The sequence below is a fragment of the Aricia agestis genome, chromosome 4 (assembly GCF_905147365.1).
Source record: "Aricia agestis chromosome 4, ilAriAges1.1, whole genome shotgun sequence".
Taxonomy (NCBI): domain Eukaryota; kingdom Metazoa; phylum Arthropoda; class Insecta; order Lepidoptera; family Lycaenidae; genus Aricia; species Aricia agestis.
Window position 1 is genome coordinate 18,548,560 of NC_056409.1, and position 21,198 is coordinate 18,569,757.

The 21,198-nt window shown below is 36.1% G+C and overlaps 1 protein-coding gene across 1 annotated transcript in view; it reads right to left on the bottom strand.

The window, feature by feature from the left end:
- Window positions 1–11,447, bottom strand: part of LOC121726300 (eIF-2-alpha kinase GCN2) — a 29,410-nt gene extending 17,963 nt beyond the window's left edge. The window contains exons 1-11 of the mRNA XM_042113596.1: window positions 11,308–11,447; window positions 10,817–10,977; window positions 10,352–10,487; window positions 9,977–10,093; window positions 8,632–8,759; window positions 7,751–7,893; window positions 3,334–3,838; window positions 2,580–2,699; window positions 2,195–2,321; window positions 1,532–1,654; window positions 1,030–1,163 (exon numbers count right to left, since the gene is read on the bottom strand). Of these exons, the coding sequence (XP_041969530.1) occupies window positions 1,030–1,163; window positions 1,532–1,654; window positions 2,195–2,321; window positions 2,580–2,699; window positions 3,334–3,838; window positions 7,751–7,893; window positions 8,632–8,759; window positions 9,977–10,093; window positions 10,352–10,487; window positions 10,817–10,977; window positions 11,308–11,361 (1,748 nt within the window). The 5' untranslated portion in view covers window positions 11,362–11,447. The remainder of the gene's footprint in view (window positions 1–1,029; window positions 1,164–1,531; window positions 1,655–2,194; window positions 2,322–2,579; window positions 2,700–3,333; window positions 3,839–7,750; window positions 7,894–8,631; window positions 8,760–9,976; window positions 10,094–10,351; window positions 10,488–10,816; window positions 10,978–11,307) is intronic.
- Window positions 11,448–21,198: the final 9,751 nt, after the last annotated feature.

Sequence of the window (21,198 nt, forward strand, 5' to 3'; positions counted from 1 at the left end):
CTAGTAGGCCTACTGGAGTCACTGTAAATACAATTTTTTTTGAGACTCAAACAATCGGACGAGAATGCCGCGTCCTGCTCTAACAACGTCATTTCTCGTTTGTTAGAGTAGGACGCAACATTCTCGTACGATTGTTTGAGTCTCAAAACCGTTTCGTGGTACGGGCCCTGGCTACTTATTTATTTATTCAGACACGATTATTACCAATGGCTTATTGCCTTTTAATTGTTACGCGAAGTGCGCTTTTATTTTTTTATTTGGAAAACAAAAAGTGATACAATACTAAGTTACATATTGAGTAGGTTTTAGTACACCATAATAATATTAATAATAATAATATCTATGGACGCTTCACACCACGTCAGTCTGGCTCCGTGCTAAGTACTTGAAGGACTTGTGTTACAGGTGCGAATTAGAATGATAATAATTATTAAGATGGTACTGGAGAAAAAGAAAGCGACCTATTATGCGAAGCGTAATAAGCATAATTTAAGCAGGTGAAATATTTTAGTAATGATGGGTCAGTGTACGAATTTTTACATGCTCTGCGACCAGACTATGGTAAATACTAATTACTATAACATGAATAATGAATTATTCATGATATCTGTAATCTATATATTTATATAAAACTCAAAGGTGACTGACTGACATGGTCATGACCTGGTGATCTATCAACGCACAGCCCAAACCACTGGACCGATCGGGCTGAAAGGCATGCAGGTAGATATTATGACGTAGGCATCCGCTAAGAAAGGATTTTGATCAATTCCACCTCCAAGGGGTTAAAATAGGGGATGAATGTTTGTATATATACTTCTTAACGCGTGCGAAGCCGCGGGCAAAAGGTCGTTGGTGTATAAACTCATAAGTGTTGCATTACAGTCTTGCATGGATTTAAAAATTATAGCATAATTATAACAGCTAGACTGATTTTAATTTTACAACTCCGATAAAATATAATCTTGTCAATAACAATCCTAGTAGTAGTTTACTTGTCTTATTTTATTTCGAAAGAATTGAATTTACCTGACAACGTTTTCGTGGTTCAGTCGAGAGAGCAGCTTCACTTCGCGCGTGATTTTTTTGTTCAGCTCCACGCTTTTCGGGTTCAGTTTGACGTGCTTTATCGCGTAGAAACCGCCGTCTAGTTTGTTCTTTACCTGAATCAATAAAAAAATGTCGACAATGCAAATGTATATCTGAACAGGAGATAGTTAAATATTTTATTATAGATAATTTAAATCAACTAAAGCATGATATGTAGTATTTACAATCAACTATAATTTAATGTAGGTAGGTAGGTTAATATTGCGATCGGATCCCGATCGCGTACGTGTAAAACCCGAACGAAAGAAACTTGCTATATTACACTACTTAGCATTGTACCACATAATACATATTAGTAAAAGATTATACAAATAATAATACAATGTGTCGCGACACCAGTAAGCCTTTAATGTTATCATGTATGGGCATATTTTATTGACAAATTGGCTCTCAAATTTTTTCTCTCTCACGGTTGTCTCACCTTTAACACATCACCAAAAGCGCCTTTCCCCAGCCACATGAGCACCTCGAACTCCGCGTTGAGTCGCGAGTGACCGTTGAGAAGAGAGTTGATACCCTGAATATTATGCGGTGCGCTCTCGTCCTGAAATATTATTATTTATTAAGAATACTTGAAACTTTCTGAAGACAACAGTAAGATGACTTATTGAACAGTGATAATATGCTAATAACAAGTTTTCACTAGTGTATAATATGTTGATGTTTAAGTTTAGTCTGGCACAATAGAAAATTATGTGTGACTCAGATGTGTGTGTGCGGAGTTAAAATAATATACTTGTGTTTCAATGTCAGTCGGACCAATATTATATATATAATATATCTTTTCATTTTTATACAATCTTTATGCAATTAAAATTTAGAGAAAACACTAGATTTCGCAAACAATTTTAAAATGATAACGTGCTTTTAATACTACATACCATTATTAAATTAGAGTAAGGGACCGTTTCACCACTTACTTATCTGTCAGATAATCTACAAATTATCTGACAGATACTTCATACTCCATCTGTCAGATAAGTTGTGGATATCTTATCCGGCACTTATCAGTAAGTGGTGAAACAGTAAGCTTGTTTGATATCACTTGATTTTTGTCATAACGCAAATACACTATAGTAAATACCTCAGATTCCCCATCAGCGACGTTATTCTCCTTAGTGCTGGGCGCGTTCTGCGGCGCGTCTATGAGGAACGCGTGTTTGGCGAGCTGCTCCGCCGACCACTGCGCATGCTCGTCCTCCGTGAGACACCTGTAATCTTATATCTTTAAACGAGCAATTCTTGACGTTTTGTGCGTTTCAGAAGAATGTAGACGTCGTGATGTCCTCTAACGTGCACGTTAAAAAGTTATCGTCGACGGAAATTTAAAAGCGCCTTAATAATATATTTCCATACATTTTACTTCCCTATGTTATCGTTTTACCGCGGACGTCCACGATATTACCGCCACGTCCAAAATTATATAAGCGCACATTAACTATAATTTAGGAATTAACGTAAACAAGTACCTCGAGAAGAAATCCTTGGCCGGAACAGGTAAATCTGAGGGTATTTCATGTACGGAGTCTTTGCTTATTATGGATAGCAGCATCTGAGCTGCCGCAAAAATGTCTTGAGCTTTGGTCTGTCTGGGAAATTGTATCAAGTTTATAGCATTAATTATGTTAAATATTATTTAGCTGATGGGTTACCGTTATTGAATATACAACTCTGCTCTCCACAGATTTTAGAAGTGTTCTGAGGTGCTCTCAGTGCAGGTTTTGTCAAACTCGGTGCGTGTTGACAAAAACTCATTTGTGAATTGTGTGGAACCAAACTAGTTATTGATTTCCGCCAGGGGCGTTGCATCGATACAATAATTCTAATTGTATTTAACTTTGTCACGGCGAGAAGCGTCAAATACTCGTATTCAGTACACAAATACCAAAAGAAAATCCATACTAATATTATAAATGCGAAAGTGTGTCTGTCTGTCTGTCTGTTACCTCTTCACGCCCAAACCACTGGAGCGATTTTGCTGAAATTTGGCATGGAGATACTTTGATTCCCGGGAAAGGACATAGGATACTTTTTGTCCCGGAAAAATGTACGGTTCCCGCGCGATAAACGAGTTTGAGCGCAACGGAGTTGCGGGCGTTATCTAGTATATTACTTTTGTTTTATATATAAATCAATATAAGATACTTTATTCAGTGAAGATTAATTTGAAATAATATGGCAATAATACATACATTAATTTCAAATAATTTGAATAACACTCACTTATCACAGACATTTTCCCCGTCTATCATCTCCACTAATCTGGCATCTAGGCTCGCACCCACCAACTTCACGGCACCACCATCCTCCAAAAACACGTTTTCATACCGCACGTCACGATGCAGTAGATTCAAATTGTGCAACTCCTTCAAAGCACTCATGACACCTAGACCAACATGCCTCAAAAGTCTTAACGCTTCAAACTTATCACCACAACTGGACTTATTCTGTAGGAACTTCAGAGATGTGCCGAGGACGAAATTCCGGAATATGTATATAAACTGTCTGGCTGTCCGTTTCGTCTCCATGGACATTTCCATCGCTATGTAGGGTACTAGTGAGTGATGTCGCACTCTACACATAGCTTTCAGTTCGTTCTGTAGTGTTGTTATTTGTCTATTTCTGGTCTGAAAGTCTGTGGCGGGTTGTAGAATCCATTTTTTCGCGATTATCCGTTCTCCGTCGTCATCGATTGCGAGGTAAGTTGTAGAGCCGTTTGACGAGTGACCTGTAAAACATTTTTTTTTCTATATAACATCTGAATAACAAGTGGTACATCTACTCGTTATTCTGATAATAACAGATAAGAAATTATATAGGTACGTAATTTACTATCACTGACTTATCTATCCCTATTAACTTTTTTCACAAATTTGAAGCTCATAGACACGATTTTAAAACTTTCTCCATTTTCCTTTCCTTTTACAACTTAAACCACTTGCTACCTCAGTAAAGTGCCTTTTCCAATGTATGAGGCAGGCCCTGCTTAACTTATCGCCTGCTGTGTAAATGTTTTGTTTCATTTCAGGTTCAGCCACAGATTTATAAATAGGCAGTTATAGGCCACCTATACGCAGCAGCGTCCATAGAGGCCCTACAGACTACGCGTACAGTCAGCGTTCAAAAGTCTAGTAGCACCGTAACGACCATATTCGTTTGCCGGTATAGTGCGTATTTATGTGTGCGTCGTGTTACCGTGCACACACTTAAATGTCGTACAGTATCAATACAACAAAGTTTAAGCGTGTAGTGGATGAGAGACAAAGATAACATATAATTTTGTCTTCTTCATTCATTCTTCTTCATTTATGCACTGCACTGTGTCAATAAATGCAAAAATGTCGTTAGACACGTAAGACAGTTCATAGCTCCATCAGTAAATAGTTGGCCTCGCAAGGTTAAAGTTTTCGTATTGTTTTTACAATCTCAGCATTCTTAAAATTTCAAATTAAGTATATTTTAATTAAACATAAATTAATTAAACATAATTGACGGACGACGGTAAAATCTTTGATCCGCAGATCTATAAATATAATAATACCTATTAAATTATCTATTGTGTTATCAATATTTCATGCTATTGAGGTTATAGTTTAATTATTCGTTTTCCGAGGAAAAGAGGATTAAAACTTAACCTCAACCTAAAAACCTACCAATTACTGGCCAGCACGTTCGTTTGTATAATGCCCAATTGAAACTTACAATATGTATATATATATATATATATATATATATATATATATATATATATATATATACATATTATAACAATTAACACTAATTATTGCGACATAGAAATACATTTTTAATTTAATAATATGTATTAATGATTATTAATATTTTGTGTAACCTCCATTATTTTCGATACAACTAAGAAGACGTCTGCGCGTGGAAGCCACAATATTCTTACAAATATCTGTTCCACGTAAGTCCTCCCACAACTGCATGCAATGGGATTTGAGCAGCTCCGGACATCTTTCATCGCGTGCTCGCCATCTTTGCACCATTAAATCCCATATATTTTCAATCGGGTTTAAATCTGGGGATCGTGCTGGCCACGGAATAATCTTAATATTAGAATGATCACTGAACCAATTGCGAACTACGGAGGCTCGGTGAATTGGACAATTATCATGCACAAAACTTATTTCGCTATCACCATACACATTTCGCACAGTAGGCAAAATAATGTCCTCTAACACTTCCACATAATTTGCACTGTTGGCTCGCGTAGGTATAAATTCAAGTTCACCCGGCCCTTGCGCACTAATCCATCCCCACATGTTCACACTTATTCTGCCAGATTCAGTGTTTGATACGACGTTATTTTCACACCAACGGGTGTTATCTTTACGCCATAAATGTAGTCTTCCTTTTTGAGAGGATTTAAAAGTCTTTTCATCGGAAAAAAATGTTGTTTCCTAATCAAAATCAAAATACTCTCGTGCAAAGCGTAACCGTTCGTCTTTATGCCTTTGAGTCAAAAACGGTTTTTTCGCCGGCTTTCGGTGGTGTAGTCCCTCGTCATGAAGTGCACGACGAACGGTGACCAATGGCGTGTTAAATTCATCGGCAAAACGTCTTGTCGGTATGAAACCACACGTTTCATACTCCGCTGCCATATAACGCCGCAGTCTGGTTAATAAGAAGTGGCCTCCCACTTCGTTTACGACTCTGCAAGCCACCTTCTTCCTCGAATCTTTTCACCCATCGACTCACTATATAGTATTTCTCTAAAAAAAAAGAACAAATTGTAAAAGACGATTTTTACTAATGAAAAAATACACATCAAAATAATATAATTAATTTCTACTTACTGAGAAGCCAGTTTCGTCAGAAATTGAGAAATATTCAGGCCATTTGAATATAGGGCCACAATATTAGCTCTTGCTTCGATAGTAATATTTGCTTGCATATTGGATAAATTGTAAATCGCAACAGTACGTACGTAGTAAGAACACAAACACTCATAGCTGAGTTCACCAACCAACAACATTATTTTCAATATTTTGTTGTCTCCAAGCCTTTTTTTTAATCTACCCTCACATTCTTTGCTGTGACTAGAATGTTACGTTTCTAACTAAAGTTACTGTGCTTTTAGTTAGAAACGTAATTTTTAGGGTTCCGTACCTCAAAAGGAAAAAACGGAACCCTTATAGGATCACTTTGTTGTCCGTCTGTCCGTCCGTCCGTCTGTCAAGACCCTTTTTCTCAGGAACGCGTGGAGGTATGAAGCTGAAATTTATATCAATTACTCAGGTCTACTGTCCCTTGAAGCTGTGAAAAAATCAAACTTCTAAGCCAACGCAATCAAAAGATACAGCCGTTTATGCCGCAAATTTTCGACACTTGCAAGGGAATCAAAATCTACAGGGTGCTTCCCGTGAACTCAGAATCTTGAAATTTGGTACGAAGCAACGTCTTATAGCATAGATAAAGGAAAAATTACGAAAACCATAAATTTTTAGTTACATCACATAATATATTTTTTTTTAATAATTTTAAACTTACTACCCATTTCCTCATAAACGCGTAGAGGTATTAAATTGAAATTCATACCAAATACTCAGGTCTATAATACCTTTAAGCTGTCGGAACCCTCGGTGCGCGAGTCCGACTCGCACTTGGCCGGTTTTTATATTCTACATATAGTTGTATCAATACTCATAGTTCATAATAATTTATAAATATTTCTCAAAAAGTGTTATACGCAACACTTGGGTCGGATTTGATCCTGCAATTTAGCTGGTGACTTAATAATTCTCAATTTAGCTGGTGACTTAATAATTCTCAATAGATGCACTTGCTAAACCACTGGGCCACGGCAGTGCTCGCGTGTTGACACGAAATTGACGATATGAATATACAGACAAACAAAGTGTATGTGTGTGTGAATTGTCTTTATGGAAAAAGGTCACAAGTAACGTTAAGTGTTGACGCTATCGTTGCGTTCGATTGCTACTGGACTTTTGAACGTAACTGTACATGGGGCAGCGGAAATAAAGTGACCTCATAAAAGAATATAAATTCGGCAGTGAAGAGGGTAAATACACAGATGATATGGTGTTAAATACACCATATCATCTGTGTATTTACCCTCTTCTAGTAGATATGGTGTATTTAACTACAATAGGGGTGTTTCCAACGTCAGTGATTAGCATATTTTTTAATATGCTAATAATTGACATCAATAAGTATTTTCAAAATTTCAGCTTGATTGGTAACTTTTGTATTTTTTTTGTGAGCCTTCAAAGTTATAATAGTTTAAAGGATAGGCAAGTCGAATTTTATTTTAATAATATTTCTAAATATTTGTTTACCATTCGATGCATTATGCAATTAAAAAAAAAATGAAACAACTTTATAGAGCGTTTTGGGAAGGTTTACTTTATGTGATTTTCGAATTGTCATATCTTGAAGAGTTTTTAAGATATCAGAGTATTTTTTTCACCGATTTTTCTATTTTTAGGGTCTGTTTCACCGCTTTCTGATAAGGCTATCCACCAATTAACTTGACAGATCAAGTATGGAGAATCTGTCAAAAAAGTTGTGAATGGCCTATTAGGCACTTTATCAGAAAGTGGTGAAACAGGCCCTTAGAGTTCTTTCAATTACCAATAAGAAACTAGCGTATTCTTACCAATGCAATTGCCCATATACAGCTTCTTGTTGTTCCTCTGTGAGTGTCGCAGCACCTGCGCGCCTTTAGCGTTGCACGTACACGGCACGGACGTGCGTGCGCGCGGGACGCTCTTAGCCGGCGACGCCTTGTTGTCCGCATAGCTGAAAAGTAATTGATATAATCATTTTATTATGATAAGTCAATCATTTTGTATTTTGATAACACTTGATGTTACTGGGTATTCAATATGGGGGGCCATTTTTAAACACTTGATGACGCTCGTAACATTGTTACTAAGCAATTCTATGCGGAAACCATACTTTTTTGGTACAAAAAGGATATAATTTTATCGAAGCTAACTTTAAAAAAGTTGTTGTGATATTTTTTTTTTATGAAATAAGGGGGCAAACGAGCAAACGGGTCACCTGATGGAAAGCAACTTCCGTCGCCCATGGACACTCGCAGCATCAGAAGAGCTGCAGGTGCGTTGCCGGCCTTTTAGAGGGAAAAGGGTAATAGGGGAGGGTGGGGATTGGAAGGGAAGGGAATAGGGGAGGATAGGGAAGGGAATCGGGGCTCCGGTAAACTCACTCACTCGGCGAAACACAGCGGAAGCGCAGTTTCACGCCGGTTTTCTGTGAGAACGTGGTATTTCTCCGGTCGAGCCGGCCCATTCGTGCCGAAGCATGGCTCTCCCACGTATAAGATTGAATACCTGGTAAATGTTTAAAGATTACTATAGCCATATGACTAGGCACAAGAATTGCCCAAAGCCACACAACATTAAGGCGAATGTTTATGACTATTATGAGATTAACCCTGAACAAGTATTCCCATGTGATACTGTAATAACCAGGCTTTACCAGCCCCAGTATAAGCTATAGAATAAAAATACCTACTACACTAGTTTCGGATCATCTCCATGTCCGTTTACATCCTCCTCTTGGTGCAAGCTAGAGAGACGAACTCTCTTGCCATCACGCAGCTCCTCTTGTCTCTTTTGAATCTCATCTTTCACTTTTTTCAGCTATAATAGAAAAATATTCATAATATACTATAGTGCGCGCGGAACTAGTTGGCCGCGCCATAGGTATTGTGAGCGATGGGACGGAGAGGCGGGGGCGCTTGATTTTGACAGTTCTAGCTAGTTTAGACAAAACGCACAGGAGATTGCAATAGCAAGATGAGTCCGCCGATAAAAAGATAATCTAAGGAAATAATATTCAAAGTGCGTACGTTTTTTAAAAAACGGATTGCCGATGTCAATAGTTTAGAATATAAAACTGATTAACTAGGTCTTTAATTTATTATTTTCAATACTTGAATAATTATTGTTCACGATATCTCGAGATTGGTGGTCACTGTCTAATCTCATGTGCATTGCGAGCAGCAAGCAACCCGCCCCCTCACCCCTGTCCCTACGTAAGGCGCGGCCAACTAGTTCTGCGCGAACTATAAGTAGATCCATTTAAGTAGTAGACATCTCTTCATGGTACAGTAAATAAAATTTCTTCCGCTGCTTAATAAATATTATGACTACTTATATAATACTGACTCAGCCTTGTCCTAAAAGCCAAACTCACTTAACAAAGACGCATGCGCACGCAATTACATTATTAGTATTTATTAGTACAGAATTTTTCTTAAAATTAACATCATCATGCCAATGGATGCAACCAGTTCTCAATATGGCCTTGCATACATACACAATAATTAACATAATTATAAATATGATTATGTTAACACAGCATTTTTAACTTTAACTATTTCGCGAATTGTGTCTATTATGTGATATTTCAATGTGCCAGACAGAGACAAGCAGACTTTCATACCTAAACGTTCAAGCCCAGTTTGCTCGCTCATATTTTGTTTTTAATTTTTACCTCACCTTCAATACTATTTTGGGATTTTCTGAATCTGCCCCCCCCCCCCCCCCCCCCCTATATAGAATCCTCGCTACGCCCATGGCAATATGTAAAGTGTGCTAGCAACAGCTGGCGAGGCATGCTAGCAATACCTAAGGGGACGTACACAGAACTGTGATGCGACATCACATCGCAAATGTCGATGGAAAAAACATTCCAATCTCATAAAAAACACTTTAAAAACTCGCAAATATTTTCAGTGCGACGCCGTATCGCAATTTTGTGTACGAGCCTTAAAAGGTGCAAGTCTAAATTAGTGTTTTTGTATTTTTAAGAAAATCTGTTATCAATATGGTAAACGCTTTTAAAAATAAAATACCTCTTCATTTTCTCTGACTAGTTCATTCTGTTGTTTTAATTTTTCCTTTTCATTTTTCTGCCTTATCATTTCTTCATAAAAGGATAATATTGGCTTGTTGTGTTCATGAAGAAATTGCTAAAAAGAAATAGACATATTTCATTTTGTATGTTATAAATTTGAAAAAAATCTGTAATATGAGCATTACAGTAACAACATCATTACCACGCAAAATATTAATATAATAAAGACATAACATTGAAATTATTTTATTAAAATATTAAATTTTGTACAACATTTAAATGATGTTATAATTATTATGATCACTACATTAACCTTGTCACAACCAAAACTGGATATTGTCCATTTTATAGAACAGAATAATATAGATAATACCTGTGTATACTGAGCCAGTTGGAATATCATCACCTCACCGCACAACTGCTCGGCTAACACATCTAACTCATTCAGCAACTTCTTTACATTTTCATCTGACAGCCCAACTGCTTTGACAATAGATATTTGAGGAGGCCTGTAAAATTAATAAAAAATTTATTAATATTTTGCACTGACATGAATATAAAATATGTACTAACTCGATTGTGGGAATCGCAGACACACAGGTTTTCAATTGTTATGCGACAGCCGGGTGCCGCTTGGGGATTGATGGGTTAAGTAATGTACAAACTATGTTCAGACAAAGTTAAAACATTCTTCCAAAAATAAAAAAAGTAAGAAAGATAAATTATCAACTTCACATTCTTTTATTAAGTTTTTCCAGAAAATACCTTTTCTTGTTACAATGGGTTGCCTCAATTTAAATATTAGCATAGAATGTAGATAATAAGAAAAAATACTCACTTTTCAGGATAACTTTTGCAGCATTTGAACTGTAAGACTGCCGTGGAATGAATTCCGTCAGAATTGTGTAGCGGTTGCAGGGATAATACAATATTGTTCGGACTCCATCCATTCCAAGCTACCTTTTTTCTGTCATCCACAACAGCATCACCAAAAATAGCCTAATAAAACATAAAATGTCGCAAGAAAACTTTTTATACAGACATAAGAAAGAAACTGATACTGAAATATAGAAGAAACTGCTGTTAGCAATAAGACCGCCTATTTGTAAATAGTTTTCCTGTATTGTGTTTTTTAACTTTTAGTTTAGTTTTAAGTTTTTTATTGTATAACAACTTCAGAATCTCGGCAATGATTGAATTAAGTAAATTAGAGTTAAATTAAAGAGATAAATGACAGACAGAAAAATTTAAACAGTCAGTTTAATTAGCAACATGTAGGATAAATACAAAAAAATGTTATTTAAATTGGAATCATAACAAAATAATAACCTCTAAGGCAACCAATTCGTTGTTTTGCCTTTCTTGATTAGTTTCCTCGCACATCTTAACAAACCATTAGTTAATAATAAATAAGAATTCTAAGCACAATTTACAACTATTGAAATTAATTAATTCATTTCAAAGTTTTATAGAAAATTATAAAATGTTTATGTATTCCATTTTTATCGGCATTTGACAATACTGAATACAATAGTAGATTTTGACAGTTGACACTTTTTTTTCATAATATGGCGCTCGGCTTTTTAACCATGGCCAGTGTCAAGTAAAATATGGCGGGAAATTTTTTTTTTTCGTGAAAAGTTTACAAAATTTAAAGTCGTTTTTCCAGATGATCCTCAAGTCGAAAGTCTAGTAAAAGTCTAAAAAAGTAGTCAGTAAAGTCAACGACTCAAGTCAGTTGTTTTAGTAAAGTGGTAGACGCTTTACTAAAACTTTCGATGGAATTTTGGAGGGAACACGAAGTGGCACGTTTCTTGAAGTTGTATCACTTGCCCACCCTTGTGCACGACATCGAATATTTAATGGTTAATATTCCACCAACATTACACATTAAAAACGGAAATAACACAATTATTGAAAAATCACAACGTCACTCTTTTATGCTCTTTCATATTCCCAGCAAAACTCCAGTTGTCACTTGATAAAAGACTCATGACAGATACATTTCTTAACTAGAATTCGAAATAATACAGTCAAAGGAAAATAATTGCAAATTACACACTTTATTTTATGATCGGTACTTGGTTTTGTCCAAGTTTTGTCCCTATTCGTCCTTGGATTCACCTTAAGTTACCGGTACCATATCAGAATAAAATAAAAATTGAAATTCACGTTTACATTTCAAATCTATTTATATATTTTATATTATGTGTTACGTAGTATATGACATTCTCTTTGATATTATGTTTAATCATCAGAGCTTTATGTAGTTGACCCGTGGAACCCGTGGAACAATGGTTGGTGGTACAATTATAGGGATGACAACAAGGTCAAAGATTAGCTGATTTTTTAAATAAAATAAAGACATAGAGATAAAATATAAGTAAGTCACGTAGGTACTTATTTCCAAAATTTCAGCTTCGTAACCTATGTATTTTTTTTGTTATGAGCCATCAAAGTTCGATAGTCAAGTCGAATTTATTTACTTATAAAATGCCTTAATTTTTGTACTTATACCATTCGATAAGTTATGCAATAAATATAATTTTTTTTCTAATGAAACCACTTTCATAAACGCAATATTTAACATAGCTATCGACAAAACTACCTAAGCGTGACGTCACAGTTAGGTAACATTTTGTATGGATATCTTGGAGAGTTTTTAAGCTATCAAAGTCATATTTTCACCGATATTCCTATTTTTGAATAAGGATCATTTCATTCGATACTTACCAACTTACCAACGACAAAAGTTGTAAGCAATGATATTCTACTTATATTTTCATATTATATCATTGGTTGTAACTTGTAAGTATTTAGATTCTAGTGACTGAATAATAATTATTCTTATTATTTTTAGTAGCTAATAGTCCTGATTCCTGAGTGTGTCTAATGTTTGGAATGCGAAAGTAGGGAAATCAATATTATACCTACTTAATAATATTATAATTTATGAGTAATATACATATTATAATATAATATGTATATAATAGTAATATACGTGGGAGAGCCATGCTTCGGCACGAATGGGCCGGCTTGACCGGAGAAATACCACGTTCTCACAGAAAACCGGCGTGAAGCAGCGCTTGCGCTGTGTTTCGCCGAGTGAGTGAGTTTAACGGAGGCCCAATCCCCTACCCAATCTCTTCCCTACCCTCCCCTATTACCCTATTCCCTCTTAAAAGGCCGGCAACGCACCTGCAGCTCTTCTGGTGCTGCGAGTGTCCATGGGCGACGGAAGTTGCTTTCCATCAGGTGACCCGTTTGCTCGTTTGCCCCCTTATTTCATTAAAATAAGTAATATAATATAATTAATGTACTTAATAATACTTATCTATCTTTATCACTAGCTCTTCAACTAATAACAATTACTTTAAAAAATTAACCATTAGGTAAGTAATACCATAGGTAAAGTTATAATAATTAATATACGGTACCTAGATTAATACCCTGCAGGCTGCAACGGCAACACCTGTAGCATCGTAGCACCAAAAAATGCCTAATTATAATGCCTATCTCATAAATCCCTCAATATCTCAAACAAGAAAATTAAACCCGAACATTATTCACCGTAATAAACACGATAAATTATAAAAATCTCTAGCAATAATTAACATTCTCCTGCTGTATCACATTTTTCTTGCGGATTGCAGCGGTACACCTGAGCCCAGACTCCAGCCGCGATGTTTTTGTTAGTATTTAGTGAAATGGGTCTGGCTGAATGTCGACTCCATGTTAAGATTGAGGAAGGTTACCCCATATGCCCATATTATAATAATAATATTATGGACAAAATATGTTATGGATTAATATTTTGCTAAAGAGACAGCATTAATAATTATTATTATTATTTGTGTGTGACAGACAAAGACAACCTACTAATACGGGTAAATAATAATTATTATTATCAAACTACTTAATCTATTAAGGCGACGCCTTGATAATTTGGCTGTAGCGATATCAATTTTTCTCAGCAATTATGACTAAAGCTAAGAAATTAAAGTTCATTGTCAGTATTCATCATGTCTTTGTCTTTGAATTACCCATAGCATAACACGATTGGTCAACTTTTATAACACAGAATAATCAATCAAAAAGACCTCTGTGAAAAAAGGGATTCTAATTTTGCCAACAGAGGAGAGTGATTTAAGCTTCCAAAATTTGTACGTAGGTTGTTTCAAGCATACACTTTAATTTTCCCATAGGTTATATGAAATATATTTTTGGTTTTTAAATTACGCGACAAAAACCATTTTGTCACTTATGCCCTTTCCATTTCTTGCTATTCCATAAACAAGCAATCTAAAACATATCCAACATCGTTTTTTACTTTAACGCGGCGTCACCAAGGCGGCCTCAGCGCCAGCTGGCTGCCAGCATAACAATTAAAAATCTATTGTGTCTGCGATACCCATGACGCGATGGACGGATTAATTAATACAGTGTCTGTCTGTCTGTTACTTCACGTCCAAACCACTGAACCGATTTTGCTTGGTATAACTTGACTTTGAGTCCTGGAAAAGGACATAGGACACTTTTTATCCCGGAAAATGTACCTACAGTTTCCACGCGATAAACGAATTTTGGCGCAACGGAGTTGCGGGAGTCATCTAGTTCTGCGGGGCTAAAATGGTCGCTTTGAAGAATCATGATATGAATCATAATATGATTCATTTTTCTAAAATCGCAAAATGCAACTCTGCTTGCAATTCATTTCTGTATTTTTGTACTGATTTGACATTTGACAGTTTTGACAATTCATTTGCTGAATTGATTGAGAGGAATTGCTAAATGTGACCATTTTAGCCCCGCTGTACTTAAAAGGTGAGCAAACTTAAAATTCAGTACTCTACTCAAGTATCTCAAAAAAAAAAGGTTCAGACACATTTTAAAAAACTTCTCGCCCTTCAAGATCATTGGCAAAAGTAAACACTGTTATCGCGATTTCGCAAAGAAAAGAGTGTTCTAATCTAGCAATTCACAAAGGATAACATTAAAACGAATGTCCGACAATAAAAACGGAACGACACAAAAGATGGGGTTTTTTTAACAACGGGATCAACCCTTTACGAGGGTTTAAACACCCTGCGAACGACACTTCGGCCGACGTTTTATAATTACTAGATTCTATTCTGTTTGCTTCACGTTTTTACTACATGTTTGTGACGTCATAATAATTCATTGTGTATAATATTTTTGAACCAAAAGCTAACTGCCGCATTCAGAGTCGAGTATTAATTACTTATCTGTAAGTAATTACTTAAATTAAGAGTTTGACTTTTTTTATGAAATAAGGGAGCAAACGTGCAAACGGGTCACCTGATGGAAAGCAACTTCCGTCGCCCATGGACACTCGCAACATCAAAAGAGCTGCAGGTGCGTTTTCGGCATTTTAAGAGGGAATAGGGGAGGATAAGGAAGGGAAGGGTAAGGAAGGGAATAGGGTAGGGGATTGGGCCTCTGGTAAACTCACGCACTCGGCGAAACACAGCGCAAGCGCTGTTCCACGTCTGTTTTCTGTGTGCCCGCGGCATTTCTCCGGTCCAGCCGGCCCATTCGTGCCGAAACATGGCTCTACCACGTTAAGATGATAATGACTTCGTAAATGATGTCAAAATCTTCATTAAATTATAGTTAATAATATTATAGGTATGTTATTCGTCTTTGAGTACGGCCATAGACTAATAAAATTATTATTATGCCTATGGTACTCGTACAGCAGTAGGTAAACCTATATTATTATTGTTACTTATAAGTAGGTATCTAGACGTAAAAGTGGCTAAGTATATCTAGCAATAAATGGCCTCAAATGAGTCAAAACAACTGTTCAATAGACATTGTTTAAATATTTTGTGGTAAGACCGATTATATTTTTATTACACTAAAGTCAAATGAAGTAAAATAAATCGGCGCAAGAATGCCTTGTCAAATACGCTTTTTTTAGGATTACTTACCAGTTACCTAAATCCTATGATTAATAGGTAAACTACTTGCGTCGCAATTCTGACTTTTTTCGAGTTTAATAATTACTAGTGACCCGACCGGTATAAAATATATAGCCACTGAAAAACCGGCGCAGGTATAAAATATATAGCCACTGAAAAAAATATTAAAATCGATAGCCTATGATCCTTCACGTGGTCTATTTCTTATCTGTGCCAAATATCATAAAAAATGCTCCAGTAGTTCGCGAGATAATATTAAGCTCTTTCAAATAATTTCCCCCGTTTTTTTCACATTCTCCTATTAGTCTTAGCGTGATAAAATATAGCCTATAGCCTTCCTCAATAAATGGGCTATTTAACACTGAAAGATTTTTTCAAATCGGACCGTAGTTCCTGAGATAAGTGCGTTCAAGTTAGCCCTTTCAAATAATTTTCCCCGTTTTTTCCACATTTTCATCTATTTCTTCGTTTCTATTAGTCTTAGCGTGATAAAATATAGCCTATAGCCTTCCTCAATAAAATATGGGCTATTTGACACTGAAAGAATCATTAAAATCCGTTGCGTAGTTTTAAAGATTAAAGGGAACAAAGGGACATGAGGGAAAAAAAGCGACTTTATTTTATAATATGTATAGACGTAACTATTTTGAAGTGGCACTACTAGAAGCCAGATTATCTCTCGAATTTCGTTATCTTATTCTTTTGTAACAACTCGAGTATGTTCGGTTGTCTTGACTATCGTTAGCTATCAGAAGTACGAGAATCGTGCCCCAGTCTTTAGCTCAACATTAATTCCGTTTGAAAATAAGCGAGCGTCTCAAGGAAATTTTTATTTACGATTTAATTTGTATTCAAGTGGTGGAAGTGCAATTTTGTACCCAATTGCACTCTGGTTCCGTCTAATTGGTTTTTAACGAGGTATGCCGAGTGCTTAGCTAGTCTAAATGATCCTTGAGATAGGTTAGAGGTGCACGTGAATTTATTCAGGCTTTTAATTCCCTAGTGGTTACACAAGGTACATTTTTATGACCGATTTTATGGGTAGGTAATATTATATTTTATTCATAACCTAGCTTATTAATATCTGTAAAAGGTACGTGTTCTACAAAATAGTTACTTTGTCAACTGATAATATTAGCACATGTTAGTTTCGGTGTACGATCTTCTATGTTCAACATAAAATACCGGTTGGGGCAACAAACTACAAAGTATTTTGTCCCAACTTTAAGTGGACCCCTACTAGACGATATATTTTATCGTAAATAATATTACACAATAAAATTGATCGTCTAGGGGCCTAGGTCAGAGAAGACAGAATGATATGTCTATTGTGCTTATTTGTGCCTAGGTTGTAAGCTGTTCGTGCTTACAACGCCGCGCTTCGGGTGACGTTCGCATGTGACGTTTTTAACCATATTGGACATTGCTTTAATTTCAGTCAATAAGAACACTACACATCACTTAGGTTGTTTTAAATTAGTCTGTGTAATTACTAAAAAAACCAAACCACATCAACGATTCTGAGTTTTCTATTACAACGATTAAATACGCATCAAGTATGAACGTTTCAGTTGCGGCCAAGAATTCAGTTTTCATATTAAACTGAATTTTATTACAGAATCTTCATGGCTAAGGCTAAGGCGGCTTTCACACGAAATCGCAAGAAACGCTCGATGATTTGATGATATTTTCAACAATCGCAAAAATATAGTTTTTTTTATGTTCGCACTGATTGCTCGCTGACTGTCGGCACCGACACCAAAATGTATGAAATATCTGCGCAGACTGCTACTAATTGTTATTCAATAACGCTCCCTTTTCTTCTTATCTTTCATATAATTAATTATATCAGTATAAAAATGTAACTTTTGTAAAAATTTAATGAGTCATCATGCGTCTTCCACATATTATATCCCACAAAATCATATATTTTTATAGGCTACAATGTTAATACAAATTACAATAACTTTTGTGACATATCCACCTACGTGTGAGGTTGGTCTGGAACTGTGCCCTTTGTTCTTATCTGTGACAACGACAAATTGCGTAACAGTCAAAGTGCATAAGCGCAGCGTGGTGTGAAAGCGCCTGATACATATTCATCCAGCCCAGTTACATTATGGAGCAGGTGCAATTTATGGCAAATCTTTCGGAACGTGGAACACATTATACAGACGTCAAGATATAGGACATGGAAATGTGCGTTGTTGTTAAGCAGTTATGTCCACATTATGCGCTTTCGTCTTCAATTTTCGTCATCTTCTTTCATTCAACTTTCGTTTTGGCGCATTCAATAATTGAATGCGTCAATGGACTCAACGCCAACTGTCATTTTTAATAACAAAGCGAAAGTTTTGGATACGGTCAGAGGCAATGATATTCTATGTTACTAACGTAACTAGATTGGAAGTTTACGGTAGCAACGCGTTGCCACTTCGAAGATGCCTGCAGGCATATCTCACATACATAATGACATAACGAATATATGACTTGACATTGTCTTTTGAACAAAAAAGTGGTTACGCATTTCTGAGAATCTTTTGTAAGACATTGCTACTCTAGTATTTTAGAAACTCATTGGTCAGAGGGCATGCGTCGCGGACATGCCACACGTTCGCTGTTGAGGTTGAGGAGGATTGGAGGTGCGTTGCTGGAAAATGGGCTGAGGCTTCTTCCGGTGTAGCCATCCATATTATGGTCACATGATCTACATACTCATGAGTCATATTGTGCAGACGTTTAAGCAGAAAAACACATAATTGTCGCACTCGAAAAAATAATATCCTTATAGCATGAGTTGAAAGAAGAGTCACTTAAAAGATGAAAATTTTACCATGGGTGCAATATATTTCTGTCAAAGCGGTTTTATGTAAGCAGATAGATCTTAAGCATACAAACACAATATCTGTGTGTATAACACTATTTTTTTTTACACTATTTCTCAATAAAACATTCTATCTCCTCATATACATTCTATAGCGCATCATTTTTCCATTATCCCTTTCCATTTATTTGTGAATTGTGAAGCTATTCAATATTTCCAGCAGACACAAAAGGACGAAGGTGTCGCCCTCTATTCAAAATTCCAAAAAGTCCGCCAACGGTATTCAAATGTATGCGTCAGAATAATCGGCGCGCCAATTATTGACGGAGCCGACGAGACGTGGACGGAATTCTGCGCCTATTATTAAAAAAATAAGCAAAACAAGTGAGAGTCGTGAAATCTGTTTCATTGTGTACTGACATGATTGAAATAGTAAACAGCTACTTGCTGATGCGCGATAAGGTGGTCATGAGTCATGAGTCATGACTGACAAGTCACAACTCACAACAAAATGTACTTAATTGATTATACATAATATTATTTAACTAATAATATTAACTCTTTTGATGATGATGATGATGATCTTAAATTCATTGAGTTACGCACAACCTTTTACTCTTCCAACAGATTTTTATTAGGTATTTGTTTTATTCCACGAAATACATTTTTGTAAGTACCGTAGATCGTAGACCATATAATACGATGTACGAGTAGTAGTTGAATTGTCAAACATTACCGCCTGCAGTGCTGGGCTGCCAGTTCCAATTTGGAATCGCTCATATAAAAATGTATCGCCTTGTTACATTGCAACAACCTAAAACCGTCTAGGATTAGTAAATAATAATTAAGAAATGAAGATACCCACGTTTTACTTGTAAGCAGTGACCCATACGGTAGCACACGGAGTTAGTGAAAACACATCTCGAAATTATTTACACGTAAGCACGAACGAGATAACCTCAAAACGTGGCGCATTCCACTACGACATTAAATTACACTTCTAGTTTACACGACGTATTAAATCTACAGACGTCGCAACTCGCAACGCTTCCGTGGTCAGAGGTTTAGAGCGTGGGTCTTGGTGCTATCAATAAAAATGGCAATAAAGGAAAAACCATAATAAAACGTAGTAGTGTCGTACTACTTGTATGCGTTTATGGGCAAATCATAGGCTTTTGAGTTTTGGCGAATATTCGTTATGGTGAGACAGCACAAAGCGTGAGTTCACTGCAGCGGAGTGACGCGACACCGCGCTTACGGCTTGCCGACTGCTGGCTGACATAATATTATGTTGGCCATATTATTTTGAATTATTATTCTTAATCGTAGTACCGAAGCGAGGCAATTACGTTACGTTTCCGATAAGTTTTTCTTAATGTTATAAAGAACTAGATGTCCCGCGCGGCTTCGCCCGCGTAAATTAGGAATTTTACGGAAACCGTACAATATTTTCCCATAAAAAATAGCTTATGTCCCTACTCCTTTCACTTGGTCTACTCTATATCTGTGCCAAATATTGCCATAAAAATTGCTCCAGTAGTTCGTAATTTCTAATATTTCCCCGTTTTTCCCACATTTTCCTGAGTTTCTTCGGTCGTATAAATTAGTCTTAGCGTGATAATATATAGTCTTACTCTATAAATGAGCTATCTAACACTGAAATAAGTTTTTAAATCGGACCTGTAGTTCCTGAGATTAACGCGTTCAAGCAAACATACTTACTCTTCAGGTTTATAATATTAGGTTTATACTCTTCAGGTTTATACTTATACTTTTTTTTTAATTATCGCTTGACAAACTCGAGTCTCGATCTAAAAGACTATGAAAAGTACCAATAACATGGTATAATATGGTAGTGATGATGATGATGATGTTGATGATGAATCTATTTTGCATAGTAGCAAATGCTTTTCGTTCTTAAAACAACGCCGAAACTCCCAAACTTGTATCTATAAAGAATCATGAGTTCTCTCAGCACCTTCCGAACCACGGTATACCAGGTATACCTCGGTGCAAAATCTTACTTAGTGGTAGCATATGCTTAGAATACTTCTCACGAAACTGAATTCACCGCATGTTTCCCTATAAATTTTGAGGAGTTCCCTCGATTACTTATGGATCCTTCATCAGATCACCACTTTTGTGAATATAATACCAAATTGGGATATTACCCTATATACCAAAAGAAAATTTTTGAAAATCGGTTAACAAACGGCGGAGTAATCGTTGAACATAAGAAAACAAACATAACACCTCCCCCATTTTGAAAGTCGGTTAAAATTGTAGCCTATGTGTTATTCTGATGTATAAGCTATAATATTGTAAAGTTTCATTAAAATCCGTTCAGCAGTTTTTGCGTGAAAGAGTAACAAACATCCATACATCCACACATCTATACATCCATACATCCAAACAAACTTTCGCCTTTATAATATTAGTAGGATACTGAAC